General features: G+C 40.8%; 3 protein-coding genes across 4 annotated transcripts; 1 reads left to right on the forward strand and 2 right to left on the reverse strand.

Annotated features, from left to right (window-relative positions):
• The first annotated feature begins 895 nt into the window (after positions 1-895).
• On the forward strand, positions 896-6,751 carry gcdha (glutaryl-CoA dehydrogenase a). The gene is made up of 12 exons (XM_038714268.1): positions 896-1,203; positions 1,695-1,804; positions 1,986-2,018; positions 2,146-2,286; positions 2,538-2,600; positions 2,817-2,987; positions 3,085-3,214; positions 3,792-4,008; positions 4,117-4,220; positions 4,404-4,529; positions 4,648-4,808; positions 5,147-6,751. The coding sequence occupies exons 2-12, from the start codon at positions 1,702-1,704 to the stop codon at positions 5,218-5,220; spliced, it is 1,323 nt and encodes a 440-aa protein (XP_038570196.1). The 5' UTR covers positions 896-1,203; positions 1,695-1,701; the 3' UTR covers positions 5,221-6,751.
• On the reverse strand, positions 5,748-7,226 carry syce2 (synaptonemal complex central element protein 2). The gene is made up of 5 exons (XM_038714749.1): positions 7,078-7,226; positions 6,818-6,908; positions 6,443-6,528; positions 6,162-6,276; positions 5,748-5,951 (listed from the first exon to the last, which is right to left on the reverse strand). Exons 2-5 carry the CDS (start codon positions 6,890-6,892, stop codon positions 5,748-5,750), a joined length of 480 nt encoding a protein of 159 aa, XP_038570677.1. The 5' UTR covers positions 6,893-6,908; positions 7,078-7,226.
• Positions 7,227-16,072: 8,846 nt separating this feature from the next.
• On the reverse strand, positions 16,073-18,473 carry acp5a (acid phosphatase 5a, tartrate resistant). 2 transcript variants are annotated; one of them, XM_038714269.1, is made up of 6 exons: positions 18,336-18,473; positions 17,670-17,760; positions 17,380-17,579; positions 17,145-17,269; positions 16,708-17,053; positions 16,073-16,626 (listed from the first exon to the last, which is right to left on the reverse strand). In XM_038714269.1, exons 1-6 carry the CDS (start codon positions 18,456-18,458, stop codon positions 16,387-16,389), a joined length of 1,125 nt encoding a protein of 374 aa, XP_038570197.1. In that variant the 5' UTR covers positions 18,459-18,473; the 3' UTR covers positions 16,073-16,386. The 2 variants fall into 2 exon arrangements, with proteins under 2 accessions (XP_038570197.1, XP_038570198.1); XM_038714270.1 differs by lacking the exon at positions 18,336-18,473 and adding an exon at positions 17,909-17,962.
• Between the last annotated feature and the right edge of the window lie 1,169 nt (positions 18,474-19,642).

Consider the following 19,642-nt stretch of genomic DNA (forward strand, 5'->3'; position numbering starts at 1 on the left):
CACAGTTTCATGAGATGGAACAGGCCAAAGCACAGAAAAGACTGTCTTGCTATTTTCTGTCTTCCACTCAGCTCTTACAGACACTACAGCAACCTGTGCTGTACAAAAACAAAACAAATATACAAACTCGATTCCTACCAAAATGAATAATGTCTCTGAAAGACAAACATTTAGGAGAGACTATCACATATTTTTATGTAACTCAACTGGCTGGAAGGGAAACTGTGGCAGGTAACAGCTCTGCCACACCTTTGACCACAAAAGTGTCATGTGTAGATGTGTCGGTAAAGCAATGAATAATTTAAAGGTATGAAATGTTATCAGGTTTCTTAAGAAAATAATAGAGTCATTTTAGGTATCTAAAACAACAGACAATCAGTCAAACAAACAAACAAATAGGCCTACATGTTGCCGAGCTTCTTGGTAACATTATTCTTGACAATGTCAACTGATTTAATGTCAGTGGTTTAATTGGTTCATTGTTCATCCAGAACAATACCAAAGTTATATCTAAAGGTCATCTGTCTTTTCTCTTTAAAATCCAAGGGGCTATGAGGCCAATGTTTTCACATTTTATAGACAAAATGCCAATTTTTGTCTTTGCTTTCTTTCTGTCCTTAAATATATTACCTACAAAACATTTCCCTCACAATGTCAGCACATCAAAGGTATACTAAATAACCATAACCTCAACTTTAAGACTGGTAGATCTAAAAACTGTTGATAGCTGTTGCTGCCGCAGTCAGGTGCAGTGTCACTTACAAAAGTTGGGTACACTTCCTCAATATACCAGCCAATGAGCTGTAGGGGCGTGGGCCGACACACCCCGGTCCCACAGCCGTCCATAAACGCCATTTTGAGTGTGGAAATGTGTTGCAAGTTTAGTTCACACACCTCCTAGAACTTAAAAAAATATGCCGTGCACTGTACATGGAACAGCATAAAATACACCCAACAGACAATTAAACTCCCCAAGTGTATTTAATATATTTAATTTTGCAATTCGAGGTTTGTTGCATAACTTTCATGCGTTGCACAACTATCTGTCGTGCACGGGTCCAGTGTCTTTTGCCTCACCAGCATGGAGGTTACGTATCCCTATGACGTTGCACCAGGCGAAATATTATTTAAGCAACTTTGATCGCCCACATCACAGCGGAAAAAGTCATCGGATCATCAGACAAACCAGCCCAGAAGAAAAAGGTACTGTACAAATGGAGGTTTAGACTTAAGGGTTTCCTAAAAAAAAGTTACCAAAAGTTTACATTGTTGCTTGGACTAGTTGATTTAGGATATTTAAACATTGCTCACAAGAGCTGTTACTTTGTTTTTTGTTCATGTCAAACATGATTAAGAGGCTACAGTTGTTTCTCTGTATCCAGAAGAGCTGAGAAAACATGTAAAATAGTATTCTAACACAGTGTATAATCAATATCCAAACTTTTATTTTCTGTCCTGCATGGAATTATAATTATGCAATAATAATAAAAAATGGTGTAGCCAACTACAAAGCACCTTACATTATGTAACAAAGAAAATAAAAAATTAAAAGAAAATTGTAATGTGTTATATTTTGACAAGCTTGGTCTGGCAACTCAACATATAACATTGTCACATAACACTGTCATAAACTGGGAAATGTGCCTGCAAAAAATATTACAACTATATATTTTTTTCATTTCCTTCATGTTTAGTAAACATATGGCTCTCAGAGGTGCTGTCACCTGTTTGCTTTCAAACAGCCAAAAATGTGCTGCTGTCACAGTGTCCAGAGCCCAGGGCACAGCTGCTGCAGCTCCCCAAGGTACATTTTAAATTCTTTATTCATTCTTTTAATGTATAGAAAGAATGGTAAGACCAAGTTTGGACTGACAGTTTTTAAGGAAATCTCTCAATGTAGGAAACATACAGGAGGTGAAAATAAGTTATTTAAGTATGTGTAAGATGACCCACGAAACTCAACATTTGTATTTTTCTTCCTTTAGATGTTGAGAAAATCAAAAAGCCGGCAAAGGCACGTAAGTGAAATTTTAATGGAGAGAGCCTGGTCTGTCCAGATACCTTCACACATTCTGTTACCACATCACAATGACATAACCTGTGTGTGTGTGTGTGTGTGTGTGTGATACATGTTTTGGCCCTCAGCCAAGGTGCCATTCAACTGGCGGGACGCCCTCAATCTGGAGGGTCAGCTGACTGAGGAGGAGATCATGATCCGGGACTCCTTCCGCGACTACTGCCAGGAGAAACTCATGCCCCGTATCCTCATGGCCAACAGACATGAACGTAAGCAAAGCACACATCCATGATCAGATCACACAGAGGAGTTCTGTCTGTGTTGGACTATACAGACTAACTTCCGTTAAGCTCAAAGAACCTGAACTGAAGTTTTTGTTGTTTATAGTCTTGTGTCTGTGCATTAAGTCTCTTATAATGTAGAATATGGAGAAAAATATCCGCATAGCACAGAGTAATTAAATTTTTGGATAAATATTTGATTTTCAGTTTCTTTTATCCCAACATGCACCATGCTACAGATTTCCACCGTGAGATTGTCTCAGAGATGGGAGAGTTGGGCGTCTTAGGCCCAACTATTAAAGGTAAACAGAAACAAAAGTATGTTATCATTCATTTGTCCAACATAATACAAAACATTTGCTTAAAAATGGATGTCTTTGTTCTGCAGTATTATGAAGATCTTTATGTGCCATCTGTATGTTTTTATGTCTTAGTTCTGCCAACGTCTTCAGTACACTACAACCTTTTTCGTCATGTTTGGAATTAGTTTGCTTTACACTGTTTTATTTACCCTGCAGGGTACGGCTGTGCAGGCACTAGTTATGTGGCATACGGCTTGATTGCCAGAGAGGTTGAGAGAGTGGACAGTGGGTATCGGTCAGTCATGAGTGTTCAGTCTTCGCTGGTCATGCACCCTATCAATGCATACGGGACAGAGGTCCAGAAGGAGAAATACCTGCCACGGCTTGGTGAGAGCGATATTTTCTTTGCATTTGGACATGACATTTTAAAAATGGCAAAACATGGTGTCAAGATTGCCCTCCTGTGTTTCCATTTGTCTTGCAGCTCGTGGAGAAATCCTGGGCTGCTTTGGCTTGACAGAGCCCAACCACGGCAGTGATCCCAGCAGTATGGAGACCAAGGCCAAATACAACCCATCCAGTGGCACCTTCACCATCAGTGGAGCCAAGACCTGGTAGGTACACAGATGCACACAAGAAGCACTGGCTTTCCTGATAGAGTGTTTTCTCAAAGATCTCTATTAGAATGGGACAAACATGAAGATACTGCGTCCTGGACATTGATTTGTGTGTTAGATGCCACCATAGAAGATGGTTGTTTGGTTTCAGTGCTGAGCTTGACTTAACTTGTACTTGAACTCTGATATAGTATGGAAAACATATATAATAGGAATAATTAATTATATGTCAACAAAATAAAGAACAATTAACTTTACTACTACCAATTTAAAAGTCCTATTTTACTCAGTGCTGCAATGGAGAACAAGGAAAAAACATGCTGTCCCAGGGTAGCCTTTAATTGTGGACTATAAGGTAGTTTAAAATGTTAAGTGTTACTTCAGTGCTGCTGGTACACTACTGCTCCTGTCTTTTGGGGTAGGTTAGTAATAGATATGAGGTCAGTTAAAACTGAAAACTTAACCTAAAACTAAACTAAATTCAACTACTAAAATGTGTAATCATGCAGTTAATGTTTGAGATTCTTCATTACCAAAGGTCTTTTGTCTTGTTACTCACTCCTTCCTCTGCTAGGATCACAAATTCCCCCGTGGCAGACATCGCAGTGGTGTGGGCTAAGTGTGAAGATGGCAGAGTGCGGGGTTTCATCTTGGAACGTGGAATGAAGGGTTTTGCCACCCCCAAGATCGAAGGCAAGTTCTCACTGAGGGCGTCCGCCACTGGCATGATCCTGATGGATGAAGTGGAAGTTCCCCAGGAGAACCTACTACCCAACGTCTCTGGTCTAGCTGTAAGTGGCTGCTCTGTTAAATGAAGTTTAACTGAAACCAAATAAATGTTGTCTGTTAATGTTACTATGTGCTTACACTCCTTTTGTTGTGTTGACCTTTGTGACCAGGGTCCTTTTGGCTGTCTGAACAATGCCCGGTATGGCATTGCATGGGGAGCTCTGGGAGCTGCTGAATTCTGCTTCCACACTGCCCGACAGTACACTCTGGACAGGTACCTGATATTCTGTCTACAGTATAAAGTCAAGGTCCCAGGACCTTATAGACATCCAGTGGAAAAAGTGTGAACATGAGCATTATCATACCGCATATATCCAGATTGTCTCCTCATGTTATGCCAGCCTCAGCTTTTTTTAAGAGAAGGATTGATTTCCAAGTCTCTCTACCCTCCAATCAGAATCCAGTTTGGGGTGCCACTGGCCAGGAATCAGCTGATGCAGAAGAAAATGGCTGACATGCTGACAGAGATTACCCTCGGGCTGCAGTCATGTCTGGCCCTGGGAAGACTTATTGATGAAAAGAAGTGAGTCTTCCCTTTCTGTCTTTAAATGTCCTTCACGTGTTTGTGTTGGCCTCTGTTAACCACAGGTCCTCTCTTCTGCTAAATCGCTTTTCCTTTAATGTATGTATTCTCCTAATAGAGCAGCACCAGAGATGATCTCCTTGCTAAAGAGGAATAGCTGTGGCAAAGCTTTGGATATTGCCAGACAAGCCAGAGACATGCTGGGAGGAAATGGGATCGCAGATGAGTACCACATCATCCGACACGTCATGAACCTGGAGGCCGTGAACACATACGAGGGTAGGCAAGCATCAGTGGATACACCTAGTCTTTTTTCACCATTTTAAGTACCAAGTACAAACAGAAGGCTATATTGCAGTGAAAAGGATTTCAAACTTTAGTTGTATTTATCCACCACTAGAGGTCAGCAGTGTACAGATTAGTAGAGGTTGACGCCTATGGTTTACACATTCAAGAACTCTGTCTACATTTTGATTAAATTCATGAAAATCGCATGGTTAAAGAAAGGAAAATTTGGAAAAAACAACTTCTGAGGAATATCATGATTTTTACTAACAAGTATCTTGTGAAAGTTATGTGAAAACAACTTGTTTATGTTTTTTTATTGTTCATTTTAGGAACTCATGACATTCATGCCTTGATCCTGGGCAGAGCTATCACGGGACTGCAGGCTTTCACTGTTGGACAGTAAATGTTCTCGATCATCTACTTGAAATGGACATTTATGTGGATTTGTACTGTACTACCTGTTCAACTGCCCTCTGAGAATCATGGCCTCACAGGGCAAACTTATAAGTGTCAAAACACACAGTACACTCAATCGCCCTTGCATTAGCTTTGCCATGTGGGATAAATCCCAAATACCTCATATGTTTTCAGATTATGGGTGGGAGTCATCTATTACTGCCCCCATTTGATGTCTCTGGTCAATATGTAAGGTCAGCATAACAAATATAAAATGTTGTAGTTTTATTTATTGAATAAGCAGATACACAAAGGGAACATGGATTCAGCTTTTGGTTTCGACTGCAGTCATGGGTTGTAACATGAACTACTGTCCAGAAAACAAAGATATAGTCAACCATGTATTCTTGGAGAAAGAGGAAGGGAAAATGAGTAATCTAGACAAGGTCAACTATTCCGAATACTCAATATAATATTAAACAAAATGACACATTAACTAGTTCAAAATAATACGGACATGAGACAATATCTGGTTTATAAGGGTTCTGAGGACTGGCTTATGGCCAGGGCCTCTCTCAGACCTGTCAGTGCCTGGCTGGCCTCCAGGAGCTCCTGGTTGAGCTTAGTGCAGCTCTCCAGCACCTCTGACACCTCCTGCAGCTTCACCTGCATGTCATTACTGTTCTTTTCGTAGACTGTGTACATGTGCTCCTTCATCTGCTGGCACATCTCGGACACCTAGGGAATAAAAATGTGTGTGTGTGGGGGGGTAAATCTAACCATTTACCAGACTACAACATTTGTGGACAGGGACAGTACAAGAACAATAGTATCAATTCACTATAAAAGCATGAAGTGCATTCAGGCCAAACATCACATCATTAAAGGAGTGTTTGGTAAGTATGTACATTGCAGAATAGGATCAGAAGCACAAAATAAGTATTTTACCTTCTCCACAAGCTTATCCTGAAAGCCGTCCATCACTTTCTGGTCACTAGTGCGGCTGTCATTGACCTTTTCAACCAGATCCTGCACTCTCCTGCTGATTTCATCGATGCTTGAGCTACAATAGATATTGACATGCTAAATGTGGCTATAACTTAAATGGCTTAATTATTGAGGAACAGTGTGCTGTTCGTCCTGGGGCAAGTGGATAGTAGGTTACTGCTCAGGAAAAAGCAGCCACTACATAAATGATCACTTCAGGGACAGTATAGGTAACTGTGTACCTGGTTTGCTGCTCTTGAATCTTAGTCATGCTCAAACTCAAGCTTGATGACTTCCCTCTTGATGAGTCATAGTCTATGTCTTCTGTCTGTATTGCCAAAGACAGTGGGGAAAAACAGCTAAAGTTTTCCATCATCAACAGGTGTGCAATGGCTGACAGTAAACATTCAACGTTACTGTGCAAGTATGATTTCACAGATCCCAAAAAACAGCCCCCATAAAAATGTATGTTGATCTTGTGAGAACAAAATGTTACTTCTGGGAAATCAATTAAAATCTGTGGCAACACACAAGATGTGCTGTGTGAACAAGTATTTATTGTAAGGTCTATTTTCCCATTTATTCATTATGACATCCGTATTATTAATAAATGTTACCGATTGTGACTCTCCATGATCGCTGTTGGGAGTGGACTGTGAGGTGGTTGGTAGGTCCTCAAAGAAAAAATCCATTTTGATCAGTTTGACTCTGCAGGGGCCAGCAGTTAAATGTGAATTGAATAAAAAAAGAAACAGCTGTAAACACATGTAACCTTAGTGAAAAAATATTATTTTCTAGGAACATAATTAACTCATTCTGAGTAAAATGTATCGTTAGCAAAAGGCTCAGTTCTCACTTAACGTCTAGCTACACACACCTTTCCCTTTAGCTAATCCCACTTGGCTGTAAAATGTAACATTACATTTAGCATCACATTGACAGACCACATAATATATATAGGTAACTGTTTTGTAGTTACAGAACACAGCAAACACATGCTTGTAATGCCACCAACACAAACATTGCGTTAGTGATTGCTGTTTAATAAGCGTAACTTAGCAAACGTCTGCAGTCACTAGCTAACGTTAGTTAAGTGCAGCTAACATAACTACTGTAGCTAGGCAGTGACTGTCTGTTGTTAAAGTAGCCGAACCCAAGCAACCTGTTTTATATGTTTTGTGTTTTTTTACGTTATTTTATAAAACTCATAGACTACATATAATATATTTATATACAGTATGGTTAAAACGAAGTTAGATGTTTTCTCACCTGGTTAGCAGTAAATTAGTGGAAGAAGTTAAAGTTGCTACACTCAGTGTACAAATACTAACGTTACAAGCATAACGTTACACTGTTAACGTTAAATTATGAAAACACTCAATATACAGCCCTGTACTAGTCCCTTTACCAGTTTTATTTTTGTGTTATTGAAATTAATTAAATTTTTTTTTTTAAACGTTAAACTAATTTTCACTTAATTTCTATTGTTATTAGATCAATTAGGTGAAAAGTAAGTTTAGCAGAAAATGGAAATACTTAATTTTGAGTACCTCAATGCACTGGCTGCTTTCTAACAATGTTTTCAACAAATTCAACTAATGTAGCACCCATTATATTTAGAATATGGACAGAAAACCTCCTGTATCATCTTTTTACACAGACCAATGAGAGGATATGAGATATTATATTAGGCCTAGTAGAAAAAAGACAAAGCCAAAAGTGGGGCAGTTTAAGCCTTTCCAGTCAGTTGAGATTTCTTTTTCTTTTTATATATGTGTGTGAGTGGTTTAATAGGTATGAGCATTATAGGGGAGAACACACTCACTCAGTGATTGTGGTGGATTAAGTATTCTGTGTGGGATGGGATGAGGGGTTGATGATCTGCTGTGATTGGACATGTAATCTCTCCCTTCCCATCTCTCTGCCTCTCTGTGTCACCACCCACTAGTCTGGATTATTTCAGCATAGAGGACACAGCAAACCGCAGAGAAGCGCAGAGGCTGTCTGAAATGTTCTGATGTCTGGTGGAGGATGAACTGATGATATCCAGTATGATACTAATGAAAGCAATTAACCGCTGTGTAGAAACATGTTGGTGAACCGGCACTGCAAAGATCCAACTGTGTTTAATCTGGAAGCTGCAAATGCTTGCGTACAGGTGGGTGAATGTACTGGCCTATTTTCATGTTGCTAAAGTGTCAGAAAAGTATCCATTGTATGTTAATAAAAGGGTAAATTCAGAAGGCTAGTTGAATATAATCGCACTCCATCTGCCTAATATTAAAGTTAATTAAACGGTCAGATATAAATATATAATATGTTACTGTAAGCAGTAGACTTTGACTTTGGCTCTCTGGATTATAGGGCGTGACACCTCAGCAAGTGGATCAATCAAATTTCTTTCACTTTGAGTAAAATGGAATAACTACTTCTCACTGGGCGAAGTGGAGTTTCCAACTCTGGGAATATGGACAGCTTTAACAACACAGACGGTGGCGGACTTTCATTCATGTACTTGGTTCATAATGGGGAGCCTCTGTACAAGGAGTACAAGCCTCCTCCCAGGGACCTCATCCAGCTACCTAAATCTGTTCTCTACCTCTTGATGGCTGCTCTGGTCGTGGTTGCTGTTGCTTACGCTATCGTGGGTCACCTCATCAAAGAGCTCATGCTGGATATAACAGGTACTCAAACCTATGAGATGTAGCTGTCTTATATATATATATATATAGCTATATATCAGATATATCAGAATTCTGTTTGACCTCTTCATAAGCTTAACAATCTAGTCATTTTGTGCTGTCTAGTCTTACTCATCAAGTAAAAAAGTATAATATAAGTTCGACAATATAGACAATATAGTACATATTTGTTGAGAAGGCAAAAAATTAACCTGTTGAGGTATAGTAATGGGATTTGATCCATCATCTACCATCAAGACATCTGCACTGACTGAATTTTGACAAAATTAATGTGACATCTGCAATGACATGATGCACTGAAGCTTCCATACACATGTTATTGTTTGATTATGTACTCAAAAATGTATTTCAGATTGTCAAAAGCCTGTCAAACTGTGCTGTGGGTACATATCCTCTAAGAAAGGGTAAATGTACCGTGCTTGTCATTACATTGTGGATATGTGTTGAATTTTGTTAAATTTAAATGGGAATCATACCCGTAGGAGGTGAAGCAAATGTGCAGCAATAATTAACCAAATGTGTTTGACATGATTAAACAAAAAACAGATGGGCTTTTTAAAAAAAGATTAACTGGGATTGGGGTGGTTGGGATAAATTGTTACATTATCATCCCTCGACTTTTATCCGTCCACAGACTGTTTGTTGGGCCCAGTGGATGAGGACCTGAAAAAAGATGGAGAGGGGGGAGGAGTCAGCCCTCTGCATATGCCACCTGCCCTCAGCCTCTCCCACCCAAATGCCTTCCATGTGTGGGACCAGGACGACGTCATCATCCCCATGAGTCACCAAAATGAGAGCCCGCTGACCAGCCCTCTGATGACCGTCATCCCGTACATACCTTCATTTTTTCCCACCTCCCTCACCAACAATAGCCCATCCTACGGTCATCCAATTCCCAGGGAGAGTGACGCATGAGGCAAAGTAAAGGATCCCAAACTGTTTTTATATGGTGCATCTCCTTTTAACTGCTCTTTCCCCCCCCTCTTGCTTTGCTTTTCATCTTTAGTTGAGCATCTTTAGCTCCTTGTTTTCACCTCTGAACCCCATTTTAGCCCAATCTACTTTTTAAAGGAAAAAATTTGACAAAATGTAGCAATTTCTGAGAAGATCTGATGAAAATCAGCGAGTGTCACAAATCCAGCAACATCATATGACCTGCAGAGAATTAAATCCAAATCTGACTGGAATCATACACAAGCAGCGATCAAGGCCAACCTGAATGGATTTACTTCTTTCGGAGTAACTGGTGGGTCTACTTGACCAAGGGCCTGGCACACACACTGGGACAGACGGTCTTCACTTTTCCTGTGGATTTGTGCCAAGTTAGCGTCATTACTATTTACCTTCTTTACCATGATTCGACGAACTTCAGATACGTAAAACATAAAACAATGCAGAATTAAAATGTTTGGTTTCATGTGTCTTTAACTCCAGTCAATGACAGAGACAGTCAAAATCATGTCTTAAAGCTTCACTGATTTACTAAGTGATTCCCCAATGTAGTATTCAGACTTGAAGAGGAATAATGAAGGCAGCAGTGTGCACATTACAGGAGAACCATGTCTTTGTGTTGAGTTCTTGTGTCAAATAAAGCTCAATACTGGTGTCTACTAAGATAATGCTTGCTAGCACTTGTGTGTCTTATTCCAAAGCTAAATGTATTTCCAGTCCCTTGGAGGATTGACCTAACTTAGTAACTAATAGGGTGAAGTTAATTCAATTACTGGAGATGACCGCTTTCACGTGACTGTGTGATTGAAGGCTCAGAAATAGAGTGATCAACTCTGCTTATCTTTTTTGGCTAAGTAAACCACTAAAATCCAGCAATAAAATCCTATTTTTTAAGAATCTGAGTATTTGAAAGTGAATTGTATTAAATCGGTGAAAAAAAAGCATTGTGTGTGACATAGGTACTGCATTATGGCCTATTATTGGTATATGATTCACTGGAGTCATCTCTGTTAAACTGTTAAAATATGACAGTGTGTGTTTAGGGTGTAACTGCAGAAGGCATGTAGCACTCTATTCTTGCTTGTTGGCATTAAAAAAAACTGTTACGCAACTCAAAAAGACAGATTCCAGGGTCCATTTTAAGCAGGATATTGGCTAAGATGCAGAAATCCTGGGATATTAAAAGCACATGAAGGCGGTGACGTCACACACACACACACACACACACACACACACACACACACACACACACACACACACAGTACATGCATCTTCATTTATTTTTTATTTGCTGTGCCCATAGATAAAAAGTAGATTGTTCCACCTTCACTGTCAATCTCTGGATAAACATCAAAGTATTAACATTGTCTTTTTTATATTAGATCATTTTGGGGCAGTCGCATTGAGTTAACACTGTTTATTCCATCTGTGAAACCCCGAGCGCCTGTATTCAGTGAGGGACAGAGATTAGGGAGAGAAGATTACATGAGCAGCTTAGCCTTTAATACAACATCCTTTCATTACTTTTGAGCTGTGGAATTAGATAATGAGTTGCAGCAGCCCAATCTCAGTGGACGAACTTCAGAAACGTGCATGGTTATTCTGGTTTTAGGATTAATTGCATCCAGGCTGTATCCAGGAGTTTCAAGAGGGAAGAGTGTTGAGTGAAGAGTAGAAAGGAAGCGTGGAGTCAGTGATAAGTGGGGAAGGGAGAGCTCAGTGCAGCAGAGTGGGTTTGATTTAAGTCCAAAGCAGCATGATTGTATTGTGTGTGGGATGTGGGTCTTGCATGACAGCATTGGAGATCTGGGCAGAGGGGTCTATGTTGACATCCAACTTATGACATCCAACACGGACTTTCCTGCCAAGTTATAACAGTTTTGGTTATTTCACATGAGAAATATCTTTTTTTGTGTTTTCTGCGTGATTTTCAAAAGTGAAGTTCCTCTCTCTCTTTATTAGATTTCTTCTTCTACTTCCCATTAGTTCTTACTTAGTTGGTTCTTTGGAACAATGTGTGGGTTTCAAATAAACCAACACCTGCACTCTTTATTTTAAGAAATCAAGTTTCTATTTAAATTTAGTTTAAAAAAAATGTATTTTTCAGTTCTGACTTGAGGGAAGATAATAAGTTAACTAATCTTATTTCCTGAGGCAGGAGATCATAGCACTCTAAACGCCACACTGATGCTGTGGGAGATGCATTGGTAGCACTGGAGCTCTCTAATTGGTGCAAAGGGGTTATGGCTTAAGGTGGAGCCAGATAAGCTCAAAGAAGACTGTGAGGAGGCGATACACCAGAATGTTCCAGACCCTCACTTTAACCCTGAGTAATAATGTCACATTTCACACAATGTTTATTTATTTTCTAAGGTAGCTTCTGACCTTTAGTATTTGGGTTGCAGGATTTCTCAGTGTACTAGTTGACCCCAGGTTTAAAAGTTTGTTTAATTTTTTCTGTGCTATTAAAAGCAATCTTGCAGGTTATAAAAATTATGTGATGCAATGCTTGTCTAGTGTTGGGTGCGGAGTTTAGAAAGACGTTATATTTAGGTTATATTAAGGTTTCAGTGTCAGTTAGGTCAAACCAAAGCTCAGGACGTACCCGTGCATATCCTACACTACATTCTTGGAATAATAACTCCACATTGTATGACAGCATAATCAACAAGCAAATGAGAAAATTAAGTATAACTGCTTGTGAAATCCCCCGCGACCCTGTACGCAGAATAAGCGGTTGACGATGGATGGATGCTTGTGAAATCAGCCATTCATTTCTGCTCACCAGTGTCAAGAGACATTTTAGGATTAGCTGTTGTCTGGATTTGAAGTGGAACATGTGAGCGCAGGATTACTGAAGGTGGGAAGGTTTCCCGTTTTGCTTTGAAATCTCATCTATAAAAACGATGACCAGTAGCAGCTATTTTCTGATCACAGCTTACATTTAAACCTGCAACAACTGATTTTTTTGCCACTTTGAGGGCAGCGGTAACAAATTGTAACTGACTGATAACACTGACAAATTACTTTCTAAGTTGATAAAATTGTTAGCAACACCAGCTGCTTATTTACACACCCAGCAGTCACGGAGCAACATTATCATTCATCTGGAGTTGTTTCTGGCAACCTGGAGAATGTAAGTCCAATGTTCACTCTCTTTTAGCTCTGGTTTTGGTCTCGCCAAACTGCTGAGGGTAATATTTGTCTCTGTAGCTGCTAAACACTCCACTATGTTCACTCACTGACTTTGTCTGCCATTTGGTGCTGAGTAGGTAGGTCATGCACTTTCTGTAAATTCAGATAGTGTTTAATCATTGGTCTGTCTGACCTAACCTGACTCTGGAGTCAGTCAGGGTTAAGTGATCCTTACCTGTCCTTTATCCTCAGGTGACAGCTTATCTGCCGATTTCTTGTTGGCATTGACTCAGTTCTGTCAGTCCAGCTCTCTGTCTTACGAAGCATGACACCAGCGGACTGTAGCTCATCCTAATAGGATCAGGACAACACACCAGTCAGTAACGCTACAGTAGCCAGACAGTGGTTAAGACATGAAAAACGCAAGGGAAAACAAATCTCTATGGCATTTCAATGCATAATACAAAAAGACATTACAGCGTGTCCTGGCCTTTTTGGGTATTTGTGAGCCTATTAACCAACACAGTTGTTATTTGCGTGAAGTGTACATACTGTACATTTATTTTCTTGATGCAGAATGAAAAGATGAGATCTGCTTGGAGGTGAAAACTGCTTAGATCCTACAGACAATAAAGGCAGAAAAGCTAAATAATTCAACATGTCAGCAGGAGGGAGGAGAAAAATAGCTGTTCTAGACCTCTGCTCCCTGCTTTCTCAGGTTAATTGTCATTGGTTGACTGAGTTTATCCTGGTTGCAGCCACTGCCAATCTGCCGTCATTCAGCCTAATCCTCTGTTGGCAGGCCAGGTGGTTCTCTGTGATGGACAAAAAAGCAGTGACTGTGCAAATCTTGACCTCTCCTGTCTGTCAGCAGCAGCCAACCCTGTCAACTCAGGACACAGGCTTCTAATATGGCAAGCATAAAACTACTGCATGTAACTGCACATTTATGGGCAATAGCATCCAAATTTGTTACAATAGTTCTTGTGTTTGAGACATTTGCAAATAGCAATGAAATTGTGTACTTTGAAATGGGTTTTAAAGGTGGTATTATGCTTTTTGGCTTTTTAACTCTCCTTTTTTGAGTTATACCTTTTTTGTGCATGTCATAGGTTTGCAAAGTGAAAAAGCCCAAAGTCCACCCCAAAGGGAGTTCCCATCTCCCACAGAATACACTGCTCTGAACTGCCTGAAAACAGCTCGTTTGTATTCTAGCTTTCATCCCTGTGACGTCACAGGGATGAAAGCTAAATGCGCCTCATATAACACTCACCAAGCGGCTACTCCGACACGCACTCAAAAAAACACACACCTCTCCTCTCTCTTCCAAACACTAGCTACCCTCCAGGCAGTCAAGGGACATAAAGTTGTTACTGTAATGTAGAGGCACAGTTAAAACTTTATGGATGAAAAATACATTTGTTACAGATTAACAACTCACCACTCTGAAACTCTTGCTCCAGTCCATGTTGCCAAGCTGGTCGGCAACATATACAGCTGAAATGAATCCGTGTTTACCGGCTTCTCACTGACCCGCACTTCTCTGCTTCTGATTGGCTAGTAGTCCTTCATTAGGAACTGCGCAACTCCCTACAAAGATAATTTAGAGACAAGATGTATCACTCTATAGCTGAAACGAAGCGTTCAACACACAGGGTGAAAAGAGGAGCTGCAGCAATGTGCAGTGTGACAAAAAATATGGTGTTTTTTTTTAAATTTAACCATGTTCTGGTACAACCCCTAAATAAGATTTTGAATCTGAAAATGAGCATAATACCACCTCTTTAAAATACAGCTCTCATGTATTTCTCATCCCTGCATCATGGATTTTGCTCAATTCAGTTCAATTCAACAGTTATCTCAGAGCGCTTTTCATAAAAGAGCAGGTCTAGACCATATTCTGTGATGTTATTTACAGAAACCCAACAGTTCCCACCAAGAGCAAGCACTATGCGACAGAGGCAAGGAAAAACTTCCTTTTAAGAGGAAGAAGCCCTAACTATAAGCTTTATCAAAGAGGAAAGTCTTCAGCCAACTCTTAAATGTGGAGATGGTGTCTGCCTCCTGAACCCAAACCGGAACCTGGTTACACAGGAGAGGAGCTTGATAGCTGAACGCTCTGGCACCCATTCTACTTTTGAAGAAGATAGAAGATATACTTTATTTAATCCTGCGAGGGGAAACTCAATGTTTTCACTCTATTATAAGTACTGTAAGTATTTTTACACACAGGTCCGAAATACACACACATGCACAAACGGGACCCATGTCAGAGTGAGGGGGCTGCCACTCAGTGCAGCGCCCCGAGCAGTTGGGGTTTCAGGGGCTCGCTCAAGGCCTCCTTCGGCAGTGCCCAGGAGGTGAACTGGCACCTCTCCAGCAACTAGGGGGGAGACTCTAGGAACAACAAGTAACCCTGCATTCTGAGAGTGCAGTGCTCTGGTGGGGTAGTAAGGTACTATGAGCTCTTTAAGATAAGCCTGACCATCAAGAGCTTTGTAGGTAAGAAGAATTTTAAGTTCTATTCTGGATTTTACAGGAAGCCAATGCAGAGAAGCTAAAAGGAGAAATGTGAACACTTTTCCTGGTTCCTGTCAGAACACGTGCTGCAGCATTCTCGATCAGCTGAAGAGCCTTAATGGACTTTTGAGCAGCCTGATAAGGAATTGCAGTAATCCATTTTATGGCTTTGATGTGCATAACTGCAAGTTCATGGTATATGCTTAATAAGCAGTCATCTGACAAAGCAAGACGCCGTTTGTCCAATAGACATCCTAGTAAACTTGAATGGACTGCAGACTCTGTGCATTCCACCTAGAATCATGTGAGCAAATCTACCACATCATATTTCATGTGCTTTGTGGCTCCTGTAATGTTTTTGCAGAGAAATGTTGTGTACACGTAGCATTTCAAGTATAGCGCAGGGGGAATGAAGTGCAGATGAGGAACAGAGCCCATAATCTTTTGAAATGTGAAGGCATTTCCAGTCAAACTTAAGAGTTTAATACAAGAGCAGCAGCCACCAGGTGCTGATGGGTTTAAATTAAGGCCACAATTGATTCACATACCAGACCTGACAAACGATCACATTGATCAAAACAGTTTACTACAGCACCCAAATTTATTTCAGATTTCTGTACAGAAACAGATTAGTTTTCCATTGCAGATGAAAAAAAAAACAAAAACCCCACACTCTTAAAAAAATAAAAACCACATCCCTTTATCATACAGTAAATTTACATGTAAAAACAAATTTAAAAGCCGCAGCAATTGCTTTGAAATATTAATGCCAAACTTAAAAACCCACAGGATTAACAGCCATTACGCCAATCTCACACTACACTGCTTACTAATGCTGTATGTAATTAAATTTGAACTAAATTCCTTTGTTAGCTAGTCTACTCAAAGTTCCTTTCAGAGAGGACCGTGCGATAGAGAGAAGTGCCTTTAGCCTGGTAGAAGGTCACGATCATCTGGTTCTTTGTGACTTCTGCATGGACGAAGCCTCCCAGCGTTGAAGCTTGGCCGCTGAAGAACTTCACAGAACCTTTGGGAACACTGTTCCAGTGAGTGACATCAGGATCCAGGAAGTTTCCAGCACCGCTCACAACATAGCCCAAACCAGAATCTTCTATGTACTGTAGGGGCAAAGACAAGATGGGATTGAAGGCAGGGTGGCCATGCAGATTTATACAAAGAGTGTTCATATTTACACAAACCTGCAGATTGTGGTCATGGCCGCAGAGGTAAGCAGTGGCCTTGTATTTGATGAGCAGAGGATTAAGCCTCTGAAGAAGGCACTCTGTGGGCCCGTGTTCGGACACAGACCACACAGGGTAGTGGCCGGCCACCAACAGGAAGTCTGCCTTTGACAGAGCCAGTCTCTCCTGCAGCCATGTCAGCTGACGGTTGGCATCCACTGCATGCAGGGGGCCTCTGGGCTTCTCATCTGCGAAGTCGTCGGAGTTGCCGCACAGTATTATGGTGTCTAGCATGATGATGGTCAAGGTCTTCCCCGTATTGGGGATGTGGAAGTCCAGCTCATAATAGTAAGAGGGAAACTTCCTAAGAACAGAGCGCAACAATGCCAACAAGTTCATCCCTTTAAGATTTAAAGGATGTCTGAACTTTAGACACATCTTTTTAAACACTTTACCATATGTCAGATTTGTGGCTGTAGTCGATCTGGGCTTTGACGTTCCCTGCATGGTCGTGATTTCCAGCAATCACATACCAGGGGATTCTGAGAGACTTCGCAGTGTACACAGACTCAAATGTGTCCTTATACAAGATTGAGAAAACAGGGTTTTACCTCTACAATGTTACTTTAACATCAGGTTTTGTTTCCCCCAGTTGTCATTTTAAAGACACATCAAGTTTGCTAAACTGACCTTAAATCGAGGAGAATCCACACTGTCCACACCTTTGTAGTAGAAGTTGTCACCAAGGGCCAGAATAAAGTCAGCTCCCATCTGTTCTGCTATTTTGCTCATTTCTCGAGCAGTAGCCTTCTGCACAGCAGTGATGTAGGGGGGATAAGGCACTCCACCCCAGTCTCCTACAGCCAGGAACTTAATGGAGGTTCTGTTTTCTGTAATATAAACATGAAACAACATTTCAGGAGTAGAGTCTGAGGAGCAAGACCTCATAGACAAAGTACTTTACAAAAGCCAATACTCACTGCTAGTTTCCTCCAGGTCTTGGAAGGCAGTAGGATAGCAATAGGCCACAGGGACAACAGCAATTAAGATGGATACCAGTGTAAGTGCCATCTTTAAAGAAAGTGAATCAGACGTTCAGTAAACAGCAGAACTAAACACGCGCAAATGGAGAACACGACATTTAGCCATAGCCAGAACTGAAAGTAAACACGCCTATGCAAAGAAACCAGAAGTGGAAGATAACACAATCATTACAAACCACAACCACTGCTGTATGTGTCTCATGTAAGCCTACACTTCCTCTCTCCCTCCTACCTCACTAAACAACATGCTCTCTTGCTCTCTTTATGCATAAAGGTGATTTGTGATTGGCTGCAGCCTGAAGCTGACATACCCCAGGTGGAGCCAATAGAAGGTAATAAAAGCAGCCAGTGAGAGGTCACAATTTCATGTCTGACAAAGCATATCAGTCTGCTTCAGTTAAATAAGAAACTCTGTGATTTATGAAACACACAGATCAAATTGCTTACATTGGCCTCAGCAGCGGAACCACAGAAGCCGTATCTAATTCCTCATTCCTTTTCCGTCAAAAAGAAAACAATGCTGTCTGACAAGAAAATCTATTTGTCAGGAGTATGAGTCAGCATGCAGGGATAAAAGAGGCCAAAGACCAAAAAAACACTTACAGCTGATAACTGGTGAAGAATGTTCAGGACGACCTGGTGGGACACTCTCCGTCCTTGCAGCGTTCTTCCTGCCCACCTTTTATCAGCATTCCCGGAGGAGAGGCTGCAGGAGGACCAGCCCATGCAGGGACACAGTGCAGGGCCATGATCATTGCTCACACCCTGACTCAGTCTTGGGACTGGAGGGTCATCTGGGCCACATGTGATCGACAGTGGTTATTATAGCTGGTGTCCAGACTGTGAATCACTGTTTTCCTTCCATCTTTTTGGATAATTTGGGAATTTGTAGCCTACTGAGTTTATATCAGTGGCTTAATGCTATATAATAAAAGCATAATTAAATGTTGAGGGCATGACCAAATTATAGTGTCTTACAGAATGCAGTCTTGTACTTCGTTTTATTTTTTTTGTTCTATGAAATGTGTGTTCCAGAGCCATGACATGACTGCTGGAGCAACTCTAGCAGTGCAGCTCAGGTGGGCTGCAGCAGCTTGTCATCTAGAGATTGGGTCTCTGGTCTATTCTTTCCACAGGCAGATCTCAGCAAAAATTGTGAAAATGATTTGTTGACTTAACACCTCCTGTATCCATTTCAGATTAAAAGCCCTTTAGCGTTTCTGCAGACAGAATCCCTTCATTTGTTAACAAGGCTTTTATTGTATTGTCTTTATCAAAGACAAACTCAGTGTAGAAAGATGGGGCTGGCAGTAGCAATGCTGTCTATTTACACCAGATGAGTGCAAGCCGCAGCAATTCAGAGAGGTATCTGTCACACACAAGCCCAGGGGAGGCAGTGTGGACCAAGTTCTGTTAACTTACAGGAGGAGTGCTTCTCAGCCTGGATGCTGAAAAAAAGGCTCATCTTAGATTGTATTGCGTTACAAACTGGGGCCATGGAGTTTGAAAGATGTGCTTGTTTATAAGACAGGATTGTTTAATGAACGACACCATCAAGTGGCATCATGGGTAATGTTGGATCCAGTGTTTTTGGATCTTTACTAAGGACTAAGTCAGCAACACTCTGCCTGTATTGCTTCGATTTTGACCATTCTTTTTGTAATCTGTTTCACAATTCGGAATATTCATTCAGGTTTGTGAACTTTAGGGCTAAGGTTTAGGTGCATTCAGACCTCATTTTCTCTCAGGGTTCAATGATCTTCATGATCAATCATCTTCAGCAGCGACGTAGCTGTGCATACAGACCGTGCATACTACGAGCATGCTACACTGGCTTCAGGTCAGAGACCATTCAATATCAGAGCTTTATCCATCACAGTAACTGAAAATGTAAATCTATAAAATCTCAA

Source organism: Micropterus salmoides, unplaced genomic scaffold, assembly GCF_014851395.1.
Source record: "Micropterus salmoides isolate LMB-PRFRI ecotype aquatic unplaced genomic scaffold, ASM1485139v1 Ms_hic_scaffold_12, whole genome shotgun sequence".
NCBI lineage: Eukaryota > Metazoa > Chordata > Actinopteri > Centrarchiformes > Centrarchidae > Micropterus > Micropterus salmoides.

Coding starts and splice junctions, on each gene's coding strand:
- acp5a (XM_038714269.1), bottom strand. CDS start 18,458: ATGGGCTGGTCCTCCTGCAGCCTCTCCTCCGGGAATGCTGATAAAAGG. Junction 17,761..18,335: donor TTCTTCACCAGTTATCAGCT/GTAAGTGTTTTT, acceptor CTTTCTTTAAAG/ATGGCACTTACACTGGTATC. Junction 17,054..17,144: donor AGCCACAAATCTGACATATG/GTAAAGTGTTTA, acceptor CTCTGTTCTTAG/GAAGTTTCCCTCTTACTATT.
- gcdha (XM_038714268.1), top strand. CDS start 1,702: ATGGCTCTCAGAGGTGCTGTCACCTGTTTGCTTTCAAACAGCCAAAAA. Junction 2,601..2,816: donor CTTAGGCCCAACTATTAAAG/GTAAACAGAAAC, acceptor TTTACCCTGCAG/GGTACGGCTGTGCAGGCACT. Junction 2,988..3,084: donor GAAATACCTGCCACGGCTTG/GTGAGAGCGATA, acceptor TTTGTCTTGCAG/CTCGTGGAGAAATCCTGGGC.
- syce2 (XM_038714749.1), bottom strand. CDS start 6,892: ATGGATTTTTTCTTTGAGGACCTACCAACCACCTCACAGTCCACTCCC. Junction 6,529..6,817: donor ATCATGGAGAGTCACAATCG/GTAACATTTATT, acceptor TTGGCAATACAG/ACAGAAGACATAGACTATGA. Junction 6,277..6,442: donor ATTCAAGAGCAGCAAACCAG/GTACACAGTTAC, acceptor TATCTATTGTAG/CTCAAGCATCGATGAAATCA.